This window comes from Rhagoletis pomonella, unplaced genomic scaffold (genome assembly GCF_013731165.1).
Source record: "Rhagoletis pomonella isolate Grant_MI unplaced genomic scaffold, Rhpom_1.0 Rhpom_scaffold_00005, whole genome shotgun sequence".
NCBI lineage: Eukaryota > Metazoa > Arthropoda > Insecta > Diptera > Tephritidae > Rhagoletis > Rhagoletis pomonella.
The window spans coordinates 74,460,066-74,478,695 of NW_023458559.1; the positions used below are offsets into that span (position 1 = coordinate 74,460,066).

The following is an 18,630-nucleotide window of genomic DNA, read 5'->3' on the forward strand; positions in this document are numbered from 1 at the left end:
CCACTCATCCCGGGCCCCATTCCACTCATTCCGGATTCCATACCAGATCCCATTCCTCCCATGCCAGACCCCATTCCTCCCGTGCCAGACCCCATTCCTCCCATACCAGATCCCATTCCACTCATTCCGGATCCCATTCCTCCCATGCCAGCTCCCATTCCACTCATGCTTGACCCCAGTCCATTCATTCCGGATCCCATACCACCCATGCTTGAGTTCGATGACCCTTGCCCGCTTGAACTTGATGGGCCTGCAATTATTAATAATAAAATTTATTTCAATATGCTTTTTGAACGGGAAAAATTTCGAAATACCATTCCACTCATACCAGGTCTCATACTGGTTCCCATTCCTCCCGTACCGGTTCCCATTCCACCCACACCAGGCCCCATTCCATTTGTTCCTGATCCCATACCACCCATGCCAGGTCCCATTCCATTCATTCCGGATCCCATACCACCCATGGCTGAGCTCGAAGATCCTTGTCCGCTTGAACTTGTTTGTATTTGTCTACTATTACTAGTAGTATTTTGGAGGCTAACCCAAGTCTGGAAAATAAGTTGTTTTAGCATATGTTGATTGATGATTATGGGTTTTTTTTTTTTAGAAAAATTACTACCTGGCCACCCTGGCTTACTGGGTCTTGCTGATTTCCGGCCATGTCAGGTTCGATTCTCCTCTTGACAAATCTCATTTTATCCATTCTAAGACCCCTTTTAGTCACACCAGGCCCACTTACGCCTATGTCAGATCTCTTTCTATCCACGCTAGTGTCCATATCACACATCCCGCCGCACATTAGAGCTTTGTTGCCACTTGGTAGTAAATGTATTTGTCCCCTTGAGTGTCCTTGTTCACTATTAGTGCTGTGGGTTTGGGCTTTCACCGAGCCCTAGAATTATATATTTTTATTGTATTTTATTTGGATTTTGCTTCCGACTTACCAATATCAGTGGCAGTACGCAGCCCACTAAAAAAGTTAATGTTAGAATACGCATTTTTTTACAAATGAGCCTTGCTTAACTTCACTGGACCACAGCTGAAACAAATTACTTGCCCACGCGGTCATCACACGCGCTTTATATAGTTCAGATTCAGATCTAATTATTTTTTAAAAGATAAGAGTATTAAAGTACGATACAAAATACGAACGGTTCACGCATGGATATGTAATGTAATAAATTAATTATGATTTAATAGGACACGTGTTTTTGATGTTTTGATATTCATACAATACATAGTATATTGGCTTACTACGCAATTTATCACAATAAATAATTCTTGCAAAGAGATAAATATTTTGCTAATTAAATAGTTAAATTTTTGGTTTTTTGTTTTTTGCTACGGGCTCGAATTAATGGCATCATTAATTGTAGCTCAAATTTTTGGTTGCGCTTATAATGTAAGCTCGATTATTGGAAGAACGTCATAACTAAAAACAAAAATAAATGTGGGAAAAATGTTTAAAAGATATCAGTAAGTTTTTTCCTTCTTATGTTTCCAGATTATTATGATATTCTTTCAACATGCGTCTGATATGTATCCTGATAACTGTTAAACGCACTCAAAAATTCTATTCACTCAAAGAGGTTTTTGAACTTTGTTTACATATCGCACACCGTCTTCAAAAGAGTCAAAACTCAAAATAATACGTTCGTCAGAAAATGCGAAAAACTATTTTGTAATTATAACAAAACATTGCTCCAGCTTTTGCTGAAAGCTAAATAAAAGCTCTGTGTACATTTGTAGCGCATAATTTCAAAAATGCTAAATCTTGAGTTGTGACTCTTTTGAAGACGGTGTGCGATATGTATAAATGAGTTTTTTTTCAACCGTAATTTGAGTTTTGCCCTAATAATTTTTTGATTTGTTTTTCTGCTATGTATGTTCGAATCGCCACAGTCGTGCACAAGCAATAGCACCCCATGTACGAATGCCCACTTGGGTCTATAACAGAGGTGACGACGTTCTGCGCATCTCGTAATTCAGTGTGACGGCATTCGTAAAGGAGCCTCTGAATGTTCCAAAACAATGCGCTCAGTGCCAACAGGAAGACACCTTATGCCTTAGAGCTGAGCTCTCGGTGGCTATTTTGAATAAGCGTCTTTCAGGCGGAATTTTTTGTTGTTTTAATTCATCTTATGCTTCATATATATTTATAGTACTATGAATATGCCATCGACCTGTGTGCAGAGATAAACTTACGTAAACGAAAAAATTTACTACATACCTTGATAGTTACTCGTACACTAATATCCGCTTGCTGTTTTGATGCCACGTCACAAGGCTGTCGCGGGAATGAGCAAATAGACTAGGCAAAAAAACAGAAGAGCAACAACTCCAATTTCCAAAAAGAGCGCTCAAGAACAGGAGGAGAGAAGTGACCCAACAGCACTGGCTTTGCTTTGCACTGGGAAGATAAAACCAACAGACAGGTTAGGTTAGGTTAGGCACGCTAGCCAGTGCCTAACTTTATGAAGACCATTGATGGCGTTACTTGAAAATCGAAGACCAAATTGATTGAAAAGGATGCCTGCTGGAGCGCCCTACGGCTGCTGCCCAATACAATCTGCATGAAAAGTAGGGATCTTCGGGGTCACTATGAGGTTCTCAAGCCACTCCGCTATCCGGCTCACAGACATTATGCTACCGAAATTATCCTCCTACAAGCCCATTAAGGTTAGAAATCCTGAAAGGGACTGCTGTGAAGCGATAATTTCTATGATAGACGAAGGATCCCAAGTATGGTGTACCGACGGGTCGGGTGCAACAAACGCAAAACGTGTGGACCAAATGCGCGTTCATCTTTTCTGGGGTACATCAAGAGGATACGCCGCAGGGCTACTTAGTAACCGGAAAGAACTGCTGCCCACCAGCGGAAGTAAAAGGAAATGATACAATGAAAGAGATTCGTAGCTCCGTCTAGGAGGAACTCCGAAAGGCTCCTTGAACTTAGTGGGGATGGTCTTAGATCTTGTACTGGCTATCTGACAAGACATTGAAAAATTAGGTACCATTGACTGCAGGTTGTGATGAGTTTTGAGGATAGAAAAAAAAACGAGGCAACCTTTCCATTCTGACCGATTCGAGTTCAGTCTAGAGTCGAATTCAGTATAGTTCGTCCCTAATTTTTTTATCTGTGTAAATGACCCGCTGTGGCTGAGTAGTTAGAGGTGCGTACTACCACTCCGTAGGACCTGGGTTTGATCCTTGATGTGAGCAACATATAAATTAAAAAAGATTTTTTGTTTTAACAGCGTTAACAGGTCGCTCTCCATCTGCAAGTGGCAAACCTTCCGTTACGTTATTAAACTATTAAAAAATAATCAAAAAATTTTGAGTCGCTGAAGCCAAGCCTGAATCAGAATTAAAAAATGGTATAACTTTTACTTTCTAGCCTCTAAACATCTAATATTATAGTATAGTATCGTTGATCCTTTGAAGCTAAGAAGTAACGGTATTCTCACATCAAATTCTTTTTATGTAAATTCTTAGGTTATCTGACCAAACTGATACATGTATACTTAATAGCCCCTTCTCTCTCTATTAATTTTAAGTCGGAGAGACACCTTCCATTTAAAATCTTCTGCTTGGCCTTTTTATCCGACTTCAAAAAAAAAAGCAGGTTATGGATTCGTCGGAATTTTTTTTTTGTTTGTTACCGCATAAATTTGGACCACGTTAACCGATTACTATAATTCTATTTTTAGAGGAAAGCTGGAACCTCAGGTGGTCTCGTACAAATTTGGTTTGGTTTCATTGGATCATGAAGAAATTAACGTTATTCTTAAATTTTCATATGAGAATTGAAGTCGGTTTTGTTTTTTGCTTAAAAAGTAATTGTTTCCTTATCAAGACTTTAGAAATGGTAACAAAACATGTTGTTAATAATTTTTAACTCAGTTTTTTTAAACTAAAATAAAGCAATCAATTATCGCAGTTTTTCTAACATTCACGGCTTTAATTCAAATATCTCAATCAAAGATTGTACAATTTTATCTACTCCCAGAGTTTCTTTTACTTGCCACCTTCTCCACCTGCTTGTCCGCCGGCTCCTCCACCCATGTTAAATCCAAATCCAAAACCTCCACCAGCACCAGCGCTACCACCACCACCGCCACCTCCTTGTGCCTCACGACGATAGCGGCCTTCTATGCCTTTATTACCGGATGGATGAGGCATTGGGGCCGATTGTGGTCCGCGCTGAGCCTTTGCAGAGTGCTGAAAAAATAAGACAGTAGTCTATCAGTCGATGGCAGTTGGCGAGAGCAGTGTAACATGCGCGAGAAATTCAAATAGTCACTGACTTTATTAGTTAAAAATTTGAAATTAAAGCAATCGCAAAATCGCCGAAATTGCATACTCAAAAAATTTTTTTATAGTGCGGTGAGGATATTTTTATCCTGATCAGAATATTTTTTGTTTTACATTTTAAATTCCACTTACCAACATCACTGCCAAAGCGCAGCAAACCAAAGCGATCACTATAATCCCTCGCATGATTTTAGAACAACTTCGCTATATTGCCTTCGATTGAATACTAGATACTTGCCGAATTATCAACCATAACTCACTATTTATAGTTAGTACTGCTTTCAAACTGAAATTTCTCACATTAAAAATTTTCATTCATAGAAATAATCTCATGCAATAATCGGATGTGCGCATATTTTCATTCGACATGCAATGCAAAATTTATTTCTGGCGACTAAAAAAATTCGATGATATTTTGTGATAGTGATAGCAAAAAGTGATAAACAAAAGCGTTAACAAATTAAACAAATTTTGTTAGTTGCATAATTACTATTGCTAGGGGTGCGCAGTAGCGACCGATTTTTCATACCGATAGGATTTTTACTACAAGAACCTATAATTTTTCGGTTTGTTGGTAATGCATAGAAAACCGTTTCACCAGAGGAAAATTGCAAAAGCCGATTTCTTCAGTCAATGATACAAAAATAGTCGCTCGTCTGAGTTACGGTAGTTTGTCTCACAGCAAAGTAAAGATATTTCATCGAGTTGAGATGATATTTCGAACAGCCTTCAAGATAGGATAGATTTACGGCTATCGACCAGTTGAAATATAGTAGGCCAGGATCATGGATATAATAAATTTAGTTTTTTTTGATGGAAACGCATATTGACGTTTTTGCAATTAAACCAATTAATTAGAAAATCGGAGGTTTAGCTCATGGCATTTTCCTTTCTATGAATAAATTAAAAATTTTCATTGTCCTTTTTTATGGCACAACTTTTTCTATTACTTAGATGTTGCTCGGACCAGGGATCGCTGCTAGGTCCTATTGGGCGGAAGTACGCGCAACCTATCACTCTATGTATTCAAAACTTTACGATCTTTGTTTGGAATGCATGCATACCGCGCCTAGTGAGTGAGACAGATTCAAAGCTGTCCAGACACTTAAAAAAGTGTTTCCCAGTAATATAAATCGCATGTTTCGTAGTCCAACATAGCATTACTTAATCTTAAGTGATAGCCAGCCGGTACTCAAGAATTTTTCATTATTCGATATGAAATCCTCTTGAGTATTAGATCATAGAGGGAAACTTACCTTCAACGATTGGTACAATGATATCCGCGTGATGTGGGCACCAGGCAGGGATTCCAACTCTTTTAACTCGAATTCCCCCAAATTCCTGAACCAATTCCCCTATGGTATCCCCCCAAAATAACTTTTACTATTTAAAGCACTTCATTCTCTAATTATTATAATGAGATAATAAGGACAATATTTTTTAATAATATATAAAACTATTGCTTCGGAGTGTATTGCGCAAAGCCTATCTGTCGTATATGTACATATGTATGTATATAAGAAATTTCTAGAAATATTTTTAATTGTAAAATCAAGAGAGGATTTATTTTGAAATAGCTGTTTTGTAAAAATTAAAGCATTCCCCCGATTTCCCCGCTCTTGAATACCAGAATTTCTACTGAGCCTGTGTCATTTTTAGCAGTAAGTCCAAATATACTTAATCGAGGACCTAGGTAACAGGGAGAGAAAAGTGAGCAAATAGCACTGGCGGTGCTCAATACGTTCAAATTTCTCACAAACCTCCTATAAAAGAAACATAGAATTAAACAGCCCCGTAATGGAAATGTTTGTTTATCCGGTAAGCGTGACTAGCTTATACTAGGAATCGTAATCTGAAATCAAACTTCAAAAAGTGCCTCGTTTTTCCTCTCTAACCTAAACCAAAATCTATCATAATTAACTTTTAAATTCTTACTTAAGACTCAGGGCTCCAAAATAAGTACGAATTTACTAGGATTTTTAGGACATCAAAACTTATCAAAAATGCAAAATAAAATAACGAAATAGGCTACAAAATTCAAAATAAAAAAAAGGCACTAGAAATTGCAAAAAGGCTAAAGAAGGCACTAAAAAAGACAAAAACCGAAAAATTATCAAAGAACACATTTATTTGAGAAATTTTTATTTAACAAGTAAAAAGAGAAAACTATGAACTAGTTTCATCATATGAAATTTTTTTACTTTGAATCTAACAATTTTCTCCTTACGAGTTTTTAACTCACAAAACTTTAATCTCTATACTTGTAGTAACATTGAACCACAAGATGCATTTTGAAGTTTTCTGGCAGCATTTTCATTTGATTTTCGCAAAGGAATGTACTAAACTTTCATATTATTGGGAATAAGGGCTTTTTCATTGTCCTTTACAATTAAACGCAGAGAGGCAAATATCTTAAAAGAGGCAACATGAAATGTGTATATATGGCATCAGGGAAAGCTAAAACATGTGCATTCCTAATCGAATGTACTATATCTTTTTAGCCGAAAAAAAGACAATTTCCATAACATTCTTTCCCTGTTAATGCAGAGTTAAAATGTCCCAAAACTCGTTTTTAACATCTCCAAATCTAAATAAAAAGGAGGTGCTTTTGGAAATGACAATTGTTTATTTTTCGATAATTTATTGTTGTGTTTCAAATATTTTGATAAATTTTTTTCCAAGTTCATCCGTTATTGGTGTTATTGTTAATTGCCACCTTGACCACCTGCGCCTGCTTGTCCTCTAGCTCCACCGCCCATGTTAAATCCAAAACCGCCACCAGCACCCGCACCACCACCAGCGCCACCTCCTTGAGCAGCACGACGATAACGACCTTCTATGCCTTTATGACCGGATGGATGAGGCATTGGGGCCGATTGAGGTGCTCCCTGCGCCTTTGCAGAGTGCTACAAAATGAATTTCGGAAAATCAGTTGAATGCTTAGTGTATGCACATTAGGGTGGTACAAAAATGCATGTGAAAAAGTAAAGTCGGAATTTGTATGCTCTCACCCCCGAGGACTGTTCTATACCCAAAAAAAGTATACCCCGTTTTTTTTGGAATCAAAGAATATTTAAAGGTTGCTCAAAGCGCTCAAAGTTTTCCATGTATTTTTATATGGGAAAAACAACTTTTCGTAGAAATGGCATAGAATTCTTAAAAACCAATATTTTTCGATCGAAAAGCTCTGCTTCTCTGCAGGAGATTCCCAGTAATAATACCCAATTGTCTATTTAACAATTTTTTCATCATAACTATAATTTATTCTTCTCTTCTTCTTTTTTGGCGCTGTAACCGCCTAAGCGATTTTTGCCGAGTTCAGCAAAGCACGCCAGTCGTTTCTCCTCTGTGCCAACTGACGCCAATTGGAAACGCCAAGTGAAGCCAAGTCCTTCTCCACCTGATCTTCCATCGCAGTGGGGGCCTCCCTCTTCCTCTGCTACCACCAGAGGGTTCCGAGTTGAATACTTTCAGAGCTGGAGTGTCGGTGTCCATTCGAACGACATGACCAAGCCAGCGGAGCCGCTGTATTTTAATTCGCTGCACTATGTCCATATCGTTGTAAAGCTCATACAGCTCATCGTTCCATCGTCTGCGGTACTCGCCGTCGCCAACGCGTAAAGGACCGTAAATCTTCCGCAAAATCTTTCTCTCAAACACCCCAAGAGCCGCCTCATCGGCGGTCTGCCAAAAACCCACAAAAACTCCGAAAAATGCAATTAGAGGACCAATAAAAAATCGTTTGTATTAAAAAATGGTTAAATAAACAATTGGGCATTGTTATTGAAAGTCCTCTGAAGAGAACCAGAGCTTTCCAATCGAAAAATTTTGTTTTTCAAGAATTCTATACCATTTCTACGGAAAGGCGCTTTTTTCCCTTACAAAAATACATGGAAAACCTTGAGCGCTTTGAGCGACCTCTAAATATTTTTTGATTTCAAAATGTAAAAATAGCGGTATACTTTTTTCGATATAGTACAATCCTAGGGGATGAGTGCATTATCCGACTTTACTGTTTTTGGACTACCCTAATGTACATACATATGGATTCGTTTTGAAATTGTGTACTGTAAAACTTGGTAGAGCGTTCGGATATTTTGTATCCTTATGAAAATATTTTTTCCTTTTCTTAATTTATTATTGCACTTACCAACATTACGGCCAATGCGCAGCAAACCAAAACGATTATTGTTAGACCTCGCATGCTTTCAAAAACCTCTTTGGTAGACTCTTGTCAACTCAACACTACTTGCCGAGCGGTAGACCCACACTGACTTTTTATAGTCCTACTTTTAATGCAAAGTTTCGCAATGTGAAAATTTAACTCATTAAAAATCTCATGCAATAATCTTATGTGTGTGTGTGTGTGCATATCTTCGATTGACACGCAAATTTATATTCGGACAACTACAAAATTAGTTGATATTTTGTGATAGCTCTGAGATAAACCAAAGTATGAACAAATTAAATACATTTTGCTAATTACCCAATACCGATAACACAGACAAAATAATGCCTTAATTGAATGCAAGTTTTAATAGAATGTTATTCATATGAACATTTTTAAAAATAGTTATTTTTATTAATGTAATTATGCCTAACTCTTTGTTTACACGGCAGATACGTTCTATAGAAAACCGTGAAAAAAAAATCGTTTACAAAAATACATGCGACCTATGGCAAGTTATGCTGAATTTCCACTAGGCATTGGAATGACAAAAAAGTGTTAAAAGAATTTAATGACTATTTTTTAAAAGTAATAACATTAAAATTTCTACCATTTAATGCCTAGTGGAAATCCAGCATTAGGCGATATGTTCCACAAGTTAAAAAATTCAATAAATATTTAACTAGCCATAACTGACCGTAACTGCAAAAAAACGCGAACAACATTATTTTCATAGCGCATGTAGATGAATTTTGAAAAAAAAAAATGCCTGGCGTTTTTGGTCAGTAAAATATAACAAGGAAAATACCCGCGAAAATAGGATCGACACACACTATCTATTTCAAAGCTCAGTCAGAATTGGGAAGGACCTCTCCGAGCCGTTCGATACCAAGCGAGGTTTCAGACAAGGTGACTCCCTTTTGTGTGATGATCTGATGTTGGAGAAGGTAATAAGAGCCGCAGAAGTGAATCTCTCTGGCATAATACTTTACAAGAGCGTACAATTGCTGGCGTATGCCGATGACATCGACATTATCGGTAATAACAAGGGCTACCTACGTCTGTTCTGCCTTCTCGGGATTAGATAGAGCAGCAAAGCGAATGGATCTGGTGGTGAACGAGGACAAAATGAAGTATGTATCTCTTGTCATCACACAAACAGTCAAAGCATGCGCGCCTTGTCACCCACGTCACTGTTGACAGTTACAAGTTTGAACAAAGTAGACGACTTCGTGTACTTTGGAGCCACCATTAACACCAATAATAATGTCTCGCAGAATAACTCTTGCCAAGAAGTGCTACTTTGGACTGAGTAGGCAATTGAGAAGTAAAGTCCTCTCTCGTCGTACAAAGATCACACTCTATAAGTCACTCATCATGCCTGTGCTGGTGTATGCCGCGGAGGCATGGATAATGAAAGCATCTGATGAGGCGGCTCTTGCAGTTTTCTAGCGAAAGATTCTGCGCAAGATTTACGGGACTTTGCGCGTTGGCGGTGGTGAATACCGCCAACGATTTGCCGATGAGCTGTATGAGCTTTACAACGATATAGGCATAGTGCAGGGAATTAAAATCCAGCGACTTCGCTGGCTAGGTACATACATATGTCGTTCGGATGGACAGAAACGCTCCAGCTCTGAAAGTATTCAACGCGGATCCCGATGCTCGAAACAGAGGAAGAGGAAGACCTTCTCTGCGTTGGAAAGACCAGGTGGAGAAGGACTTGGCTTCACTTGGCATTTCCAATTGGCGTTAGTTGGCACATACGAGAAACGACTGGCGTGCTGTTTTGGACTCGGCCAAAATCGCTTAGGTGGTTACAGCGTCAATAAAGAAGAAGAAAATAAAACAAAATCTTTTACTGATAAAAAATTATCACCAATTCCAATTATAATTCATTCACCTCAAATTTCACAAAAACAAGTAATTTTTAAGCAAAAAACAAAAACCGACTTCAATTCTCATATACAAATTTAAGATTTCCCTTAATTTTCTTCATGATCCAATGATCGAATTTAAACCAAATTAGTATTAACAAGTAAGAAAGTCTAAGTTCGGGCGGAGCCGAACATTAAATACCCGGCGCAAGTATTAAATATGTTTTTTCACCTTTCCGAAACCTTCCGCTAGATGGTAAGCCGGGGTGTATCAATTTTGAGTAAATTAGCGTCCTTCAATTTCGAAATATTGAAGTTTCAAGCATTTCTGAAATTTACCGTTATATGAGAAGCGGCCGTTATTTTAGTCCGATTTCAATAATTTTCAACGTTTTGCTTATATGTGGCAAGCACAATAACCACACCGAGTTTGGTACAAATTGGTAGAACGGTTACCGATATACATATATGTGATCATAAGTGGGCGGTGCCATGCCCATTTTCCAAAATTTTACCATAAACGTATTTCTTGGTAAAGAATTGTTGCAAGTATCAATTTTGAATAAATTAGCTTCAATATTTACTGATTTATCGAAGATTTTGTATTTCTCTAAATTACCGTTATATGGGATGTGGGCGTGGTTATTGTCCGATTTTAAAAAGTTTCGGCGATTTTTTATGCTGTACCAGGGCCAACAACTGTGCCAAGTTTGGAAGAAATTGGTGCAGCGGTTACCAAGATATACACATGTAACCATAAGTGGGCGTGGCTACGCCCATTTTCCAAAAATTTATAATATTCTTATTTTTCGTCGAAAAATTATTGTAAATATCAATTTTGAGCGAATAATCTCCAGTAGTTACTAAAATATCGCAGTTTTCGTATTTCTGAAAATTACCGTTATATGGGAAGTAGGCGTGGTTATTGAGCGATTTTAAAAATTTTCGGCCATTTAGTATGTTGTGCGAAGGCCAACAACTGTGCCAAGTTTGGAAGAAATTGGTGCAGCGGTTACCAAGATATACACATATAACCATAAGTGGGCGTGGCTACGCCCATTTTCCAAAAATTTATAATATTCTTATTTTTCGTCTAAAACTTATTATAAATATCAATTTTGAGTGAATTATCTTTAGTAGTTACTAAAATATCGCAGTTTTCGTATTTCTGGAAATTACCGTTATATGGGAAGTGGGCGTGGTTAAAGTCCGATTTCGCCCATTTTCAATACCAACCTACCTTGGATTAAGGGAAACCTACATACCAAATTTCGTTAAGATATCTCAATTTTTGCTCGAGTTATCGTGTACACGGACAGACGGACAGACGGACAGACGGACAGACGGACGGACAGACAGACATGGCTTAATCGATTTCTTTTTTCATCCTGATCATTTATGTATACATTTGTCTATATCTATCTCGATTCGTTTTGGCTGTTACAAACAACCGTTATGTGAACAAAATTAATATACCCTTGTGCACAAGTGCGCTCGGGTATAAAAATAGAATTATAGAAATCGGTTAACGTGATCCAAAGTAAGTATGGGACCACCTTTCCTTTAAAAAAGGAAATCGCTTGACGCGGTACAAAGTTATGCGGTAGAATACATTTAAAAAAAAAAATATTCCGACAAATAACCTCCTCCTTTTTGTGAAGTCGGTTAATAATAATTTGAACATCAACTCATACAACTTTACCGAAATTATTTATTATGAACTTAACTCTTTAGCACGAAATACATATTGTACTGAACCAAATGCTATGTTCAAGTTGAAGTACAGTATATTTTGCTTAGCTGAACATCCTTCTTTGCACGAAAAACTTGTGCACCTAATCGAAAAAGGAACTTAAGCGAATTTTCTTTACTACTTCAAGAAGGAAGGTATCCGATTCCCTACGGAACCAAATAATGGAGAAGCACTTATTACGTAGAATATAATGCAAGCGAAATTTTTTTCGAACGGTATCTTATTACCTATATAACTACATAAATTGATAGCCATTTTCGTTGTTCTGCGATATGAGCAAAATAAACAAATGCTTATAAAATTAGGTAATTGCAGGGCCAGTGCAGTTAAACGTAATACTTTCTTTGATAATTCATACTAGTTGCACAATTTTTAAGGCAGGTATCGCCAATGTGCAGGTATGTTGAATGCATCTATCCGAGCAGTTTCCTTATAAATGTTAAAAATAATGTCTCAGATGCGCATTTTGGGGTAGGTATCTTAAATGTGCACTTAAGCATAAAGGCAGCAAAGCAAAATATACTGTACTTCGATATAAAGAAAAAAGTGATTATAAACTTGGGGTATTCCCTGTTACTCCAGGAATACAAAGTAAACAAGCCTTAAGTAGATGACAAAAAACTCGTTTCAAAATTATATTGGGGAACTGTGTTATTTAAAAATCTTGTATGCAGTTTTATAGCCCCTTTAAAATCTAGTCTAATAAAGTGCAAGTTTGAAGTAGCTAAAACTTACCGTTGGTTTTTGAGATTTTTTTTTTTGTCAAGGGTGTTGCATATTTTCTTCTTATAAAATAGATTTTGTTCATGCGAAAGAACGACAATTTCTAAAAATTCAGATATCGAAATAACGCCTTTTAAGTTTTTAGCCGGTTCGTCTTTTTGCTTCATCTTTCCATCTTTTGCTTCATTTTGAAGGATACTCGTTAGGTTAAGTTGACGCTATGTATCTACTACTCCATGGCCAATCACAAGTTACAAAGGCGGCTAATATTAAGCCGTGGTTATAATTTGTGACCCAATATTCGTGAATCTTAGCCTCGCGAAAGCTAAGTGTTGGCATCAGTTGGCACACAAGAGAAACGGCCAGCGTGCTTTATTGGACTCCTTCAAAATCGTTTATTTGGTTACAGCGTCAAACAATTGGTGTTTCCACTTCACCATCCTCAGAGCAACTACGGGTTGAGGTTTTTAGTCTCACAGCGATGGAAAAATAAACAGGAGCTGTGCTTTTGTAAGCATAAGGAGTTCCTTTGATTGCTGCTGATCCACACTGGGCCAGAAGAGCTTTGTAATTGACCATGCCCTAGTTTTCCCCAAACGTTCGCTAAGTTGACACGATGCACCTCTGTCAAAGAGTAAATCTAATCAGTGACGTTCCATGACCGGTAATATCATTGAAAGGTAACCCTTTCCATCCAACTCGCCAGGAATGTAGTTTTCCCCTAGGTATGGTTGAAAAAAATTTAAAATATTCCCACGCAATCAACAGGGAGGTCTGCCACCATCTGTCCAGTCACGAGGTAACCCTCAGTTAGGCCAGGGTTCTCATTTCCGCTTAGCTATCTGTTGTTATCTGCAGACAAAATCGTATAAAAAGTAGCGGCATGGGATAGTTAAAATTTTGTCGACTTGAGTTAGCCTAAGCGACTAACGAAAATAGTAAAAAAAGTTTCCATAAAAAGATAGCATATCCCGATACTAATACAAATTAAGTTACTCTGTGAAACATTACATAGTTGAGTTTTTAAATGGGGCCACAACCAGCGCAGCAACAAATACTTAAACTCCTGAGAGGTAAGTCAACCCTAAGTAATTGTGTTTCACCTCAATACCAAACAGTTGTTTCGCTGGGTTAGGGCTTATATAGACGGACACCGAAGCCAAGTGTTGTGAGATGCGCACTAACTCTGCGTAAGACCGAAGTCCGAGCCACATCGAAAAAAAAGGATTCTCTTAACCGGTCGCTCCAGGGCAGACAATGTCATACCTCTAAATAGACGATTATGTGTTTAAAATGTTCTTGTAAAATTTTTGGAAACGCATTGAAAAAAGTCAAAAACACCAACAATTGTTTTAGGTAACTATTTCTGGGTCACCCATATTGGAAATATTCTTGGTCGCATACTTTGACTAGGCAATATTTTAAAAATTGTGCTTGGTCAAATCATGCACTTTTTGTCATGCGAAACAAGAAAATTTCCAAAAAAGTCTTTCAGTCTATTATTTACTCAAATGAAATCCTTAAATAATTTTCTCTGTACTGCTCTGTTTTATTGCATTAAATATTTTTTCATAACTTCCTTTAGCACATTGCTATACTAATGACCTCCATGGCCACCTCCATGTCCTTGACCGCCGCCACCCATATTACCTCCCATGCCAAAACCCATACCGGCGCCAGCGCCGCCATCAGCACCACCACCGCCTCCTTGTGCAGCACGACGTGCACGACTTGCAAAGGCACTAGTGCCAGGCATTTGCTGCATTGGGGGCATCTGCGGCATTTGAGCGTTCGTCGAATGCTGGAAAGAAAATATACTTTATGGTAAGTACTCCATACCATGAAGAGGCATACAAGGATAACTATAACTTATGGAATAGTTATCCTTTATTGAAACCTCGTCAAAATATGCCTACATACCAACATCGCCGCCAAAACTGCGCAAACCAAAGCGACCAAAGTTAGAGATCGCATTTTTTTCGTAAAAATTGTTTTCTCACTTTCTGGGATTGTAGTCAATTCAGCACTACCTGTTGAATTTGTCACCACAGTGACTTTTTATAGTTCTGCTTCTGCATGAAAATTTCACATAATGCAGATCTAATCTTATTAATTGATATAAATACATACAAAAGTTTGCTTGCACTTTGTTATTACATATTCTGTAATAATTTGAGATAAAGTTAATTGAATATTTTCTAACTAACATGCAATCCCGCATTTAATTGCTTAGTTAAAAATATAGTAAAACTTTTTCGATTTATTAATATTCTAGCAAATATGTATAGATGGGATGACAATATTTTTCAGTATTTGACCTGTACAATTCCTAATAAAAATGTTGCGCTCTTGCGAAATGCATGAAATTTAAATCTGAAACTATCCTTTGGCATATTGCTCTAAACAATTTTAGCAGCTCATATCGGCACTGCTCTTTATAGCATGTTCCAAGATTATTCCACAATTCATTTCTCGGGTCTGGTTCAAAACTACCCTGCAGTGAAAAACTATCAATTGTTAAAAATTAACAGCTTGTAGTTAATTTTTTGGGGTGATTTTGATAAATACCTCAATTTTACATGATGACAAAACCAACTTAAAGTGAGTTGTAAAGTCGTGCAGAAGTCATGCAGACGCAATGGGGAGTTGGTTTTCTTTATAAGTTTCTATTTAAAAATCCTCATACTTCAAAAATTCTTTTTCGAATTCAGGACAAATAAAATGAAGTTCGAAATTTTATATTACTATTTTGATGTTGACTTACGGAATTCGGGTATAGGACCACCTACTGCAGTATATGTAAATAAATAATAACCAAATATGCAATGCTGAATATAAATTAAATAAATACAAATGTAAACAAGTAATTTTTAAGCAAAAAACAAAACCGACTTTCTACTTTTGGATCGTAAATGTCTTCTTCTTCGTGCCCGAAACAGCCCAAACTTTTTTTCCGGAGAGAAATGTGCAAGAAGTCAACTTGAAATAATAGCTACTGTTTGTTTACATTCGAAAGCAAATTTTGTAAGATACAAAAATGGAAAATAGCACTTAAGTTTCAGAAATGTATTTTCTAATTTTACTAGCCATATAAAAGTATAAACAGATAAATACACATAAAATCATTGTTTAGAGCTGATTTATTGATTCCGGGCACGAAATGTGGTTTTTTGCGTTCCTCACGCTCTGGGCACTTTGACACATTTTTGACACTTGTGAGAGAGTAACTTATTTTTACGCTCTAATTGCCGAAACAGCCCGGAAAGCGTATGGAACAAATCTAATATTTTGTTTTGATATCTGAAATACCGGAAACTTTTATCTATGTTCTCTGGGCCCTCGGATTGAGTAGTTGGAAAAATATTTCGTTCTCGCAAAACAACTTTTGGCATAGTATCCAGCTCTCAAGATAAACAATAATGCATATAAAGAACTCCCAAGAAATTGAAGAGAAATTTTCATCTATCAGGATTCCTTAAATCAGTTTGCAGCTCGTAATTTTATTTCTTATAATAATATAATATATATAATATCGCTAACCTGAATGATTAGCTAACCAAGCCCAATCAGAGCTGCTGTGTTTATTTAGGCTTTAGCAGATCCTATTAATCATGAAATTTCGTATACAGAACAAAAACTTAAGAATTCTTTTTACAAGCTTTTATTTAGCTAGAGACTTGAGACTTCAAACGTAGCTCCCAACCTTATGACAAAGCACTGGATTTTTTTGTGAAGTTTAAATCAAAGTTGTGGAGCTCTGGTTACTATTTTTCTAAATAAATAAAGTGCATCTTATCCAGCGTAGTTTCGCCTATGTCATATTCGATATTTCCGATATGTTGAAAATAGATATTATTTTAGCAGATATAACGGTATCAGACGTTTATCTTTCCATTCCGTTTTCAAAGTTAAGGGGAATGAAATGTAAATTACTACGCTCGTCATGGATGTGCGGAGAAATAATCCAACTTTTAGTCGGCCCCTCTAGAATATTTTTTAAGATACATATACCTACATAGCTATATGTGCATACCAGAAAAGCCTTTAGCTGTAGTAGCGATTAATTCATTTTACCAGAGCAAAGTATGCAAAAAAATCTGTGATTTCAAATATAAAACATACGTTTAAGTTTTATTAAAGTGCACACGCCCTTTTTTAAACTATTCTTTATGTTTACAAATAAAAGTAATCCAAGATTTCCTATACTGCTCTTATTATATTTTAGTTTTTTAATTATTTTCACAGCATTCTTAATTGTGTTTTTTTTTAACGACCTGCTCCTGCACCACCACCTCCTTGTTCACCCATATTAGCTCCCATGCCAAAACCCATACCAGCACCGGCGACACCACCAGCACTGCCCTGTCCACCTCCTTGTGCAGGAAATGGGTGACACCGTTAACAAAAAATGTTAACGGTATTTTGCAGCCACTCGAAACTCGGACTTGAATAGAGAACAATAGAATTTTTTTTTTAAATATTAATAACTTATACACTGCCAGTCACTTGGATAGCGCACTCTTTTTTGATTTTTTTTTTAATTTGTATAAGGTTTGAAAAATGGATTTACATATTTTTTGTTTTAAAATATGCTATATTTTTATAAAAAAATATTTATAGCCATGTTTTTTTATACGCATATACATCTACGCTTAACGTGTAAAAAAGAACAATCATCGACAATTTCCTTTTCAAAACAAATCATTTTGATTTTATCGACAACTATTCGTAAGCTCACAAAAAGTTTGTTGCTTAGAGCTCCATACAATAAGCGCAAATACGCATGCATGTAAAAAAAAAGACGCCTAATATTAATAAAACAAAAGCAAAACTGCAAATACGGAGGATTAAAAGGGTGCGCTATTCAAGTGGAGCGGAGTGTAAGGGTAATATGAAATTACTTTTTCAGTGTTTATAACGCTCAAAAAAAGGCTATCCATAACATTATGCCGTTTAGTCGAATAAGAAAAATTTAGCTTAAACATCTAAACATCTCTTAGTTCCCTAAAAAAAAATAATGACACTGATGCGGGATGAGTTCTGGATTAGTCCTAAGTTAATATAAGGATTTCTTTATATGGAATGAGGCACATGTTCCTTTTGTTCCAGCATTTCCTAAGAGTATGAAAAGCGACTAGTCAATTTTAGTTGCTATTTTGAATGCTCTTACCGTAATCCAATAAACAATTGTTATAAATTGTCAACAAAAATACATGCGACCGCTAATTATTGTACATCATCAGTTGCGTGTGTGAATAAAATAATATTCTAATCGAATACCTAACTAATTAGCAAAAGTATCTATGGAATTTTTATTTTCAATATGCTATGAACATTGAAGGTGTTACTATTAAACAAAACATGTTTATCTAAAAATTAATTTTAATTGTTTTGTAAGCATTTTGTAGCCGCTAAAATGCGAGATATTGGTCTTGTTGTTTTTTTTTCTGGAAACGCAAGCTTGTGTGTTGCACGTAGATGATTTTTACAAAAACATATTTTAACCCTTAGCTATACTTCTATTTATTGAGTTTGTAATTTTTCTTCGACAGGAACAACTTGGTTACATCGTCTTTAGTGGCATACGCAAAGTGAATGGTGCCAATGGTATACGTATTATTGTACAATCCTCGAAGCATCCGTCATTCGTTGAGGACCGCATTGAAAGTTTCTTGGAAAATTATTTGGTAGGCGTGCAAAAAAAATAAAAAATGTCACTAAAATACACATTTTATATGTTTTCTTCACAGAAAGTCATGGAGGAAATGCCTTTGGACGAATTCGAGCGCCACAAA

General features: G+C 36.6%; 5 protein-coding genes across 5 annotated transcripts in view; 2 read left to right on the forward strand and 3 right to left on the reverse strand.

The window, feature by feature from the left end:
• LOC118740210 (vegetative cell wall protein gp1-like) overlaps positions 1-896 on the forward strand; it is a 1,016-nt gene extending 120 nt beyond the window's left edge. The window contains exons 2-3 of the mRNA XM_036471708.1: positions 47-502; positions 721-896. Of these exons, the coding sequence (XP_036327601.1) occupies positions 47-502; positions 721-896 (632 nt within the window). The remainder of the gene's footprint in view (positions 1-46; positions 503-720) is intronic.
• A 3,044-nt stretch (positions 897-3,940) lies between these two features.
• LOC118739979 (putative glycine-rich cell wall structural protein 1) lies at positions 3,941-4,569 on the reverse strand. The gene is made up of 2 exons (XM_036471482.1): positions 4,447-4,569; positions 3,941-4,221 (listed from the first exon to the last, which is right to left on the reverse strand). The coding sequence occupies exons 1-2, from the start codon at positions 4,498-4,500 to the stop codon at positions 4,018-4,020; spliced, it is 258 nt and encodes an 85-aa protein (XP_036327375.1). The 5' UTR covers positions 4,501-4,569; the 3' UTR covers positions 3,941-4,017.
• A 2,348-nt stretch (positions 4,570-6,917) lies between these two features.
• On the reverse strand, positions 6,918-8,573 carry LOC118740249 (rRNA 2'-O-methyltransferase fibrillarin-like). The gene is made up of 2 exons (XM_036471746.1): positions 8,465-8,573; positions 6,918-7,220 (listed from the first exon to the last, which is right to left on the reverse strand). The coding sequence occupies exons 1-2, from the start codon at positions 8,516-8,518 to the stop codon at positions 7,020-7,022; spliced, it is 255 nt and encodes an 84-aa protein (XP_036327639.1). The 5' UTR covers positions 8,519-8,573; the 3' UTR covers positions 6,918-7,019.
• A 5,789-nt stretch (positions 8,574-14,362) lies between these two features.
• On the reverse strand, positions 14,363-14,854 carry LOC118739980 (keratin, type II cytoskeletal I-like). The gene is made up of 2 exons (XM_036471483.1): positions 14,756-14,854; positions 14,363-14,636 (listed from the first exon to the last, which is right to left on the reverse strand). The coding sequence occupies exons 1-2, from the start codon at positions 14,807-14,809 to the stop codon at positions 14,433-14,435; spliced, it is 258 nt and encodes an 85-aa protein (XP_036327376.1). The 5' UTR covers positions 14,810-14,854; the 3' UTR covers positions 14,363-14,432.
• Positions 14,855-18,163: 3,309 nt separating this feature from the next.
• Positions 18,164-18,630, forward strand: part of LOC118740211 (insulin-degrading enzyme) — a 6,854-nt gene continuing 6,387 nt past the window's right edge. Inside the window, exons 1-2 of the mRNA XM_036471709.1 lie at positions 18,164-18,176; positions 18,347-18,522. Of these exons, the coding sequence (XP_036327602.1) occupies positions 18,164-18,176; positions 18,347-18,522 (189 nt within the window). The remainder of the gene's footprint in view (positions 18,177-18,346; positions 18,523-18,630) is intronic.

Coding starts and splice junctions, on each gene's coding strand:
- LOC118739979 (XM_036471482.1), bottom strand. CDS start 4,500: ATGCGAGGGATTATAGTGATCGCTTTGGTTTGCTGCGCTTTGGCAGTG. Junction 4,222..4,446: donor GCGCTTTGGCAGTGATGTTG/GTAAGTGGAATT, acceptor TTATTTTTTCAG/CACTCTGCAAAGGCTCAGCG.
- LOC118740249 (XM_036471746.1), bottom strand. CDS start 8,518: ATGCGAGGTCTAACAATAATCGTTTTGGTTTGCTGCGCATTGGCCGTA. Junction 7,221..8,464: donor GCGCATTGGCCGTAATGTTG/GTAAGTGCAATA, acceptor TTCATTTTGTAG/CACTCTGCAAAGGCGCAGGG.
- LOC118739980 (XM_036471483.1), bottom strand. CDS start 14,809: ATGCGATCTCTAACTTTGGTCGCTTTGGTTTGCGCAGTTTTGGCGGCG. Junction 14,637..14,755: donor CAGTTTTGGCGGCGATGTTG/GTATGTAGGCAT, acceptor TTTTCTTTCCAG/CATTCGACGAACGCTCAAAT.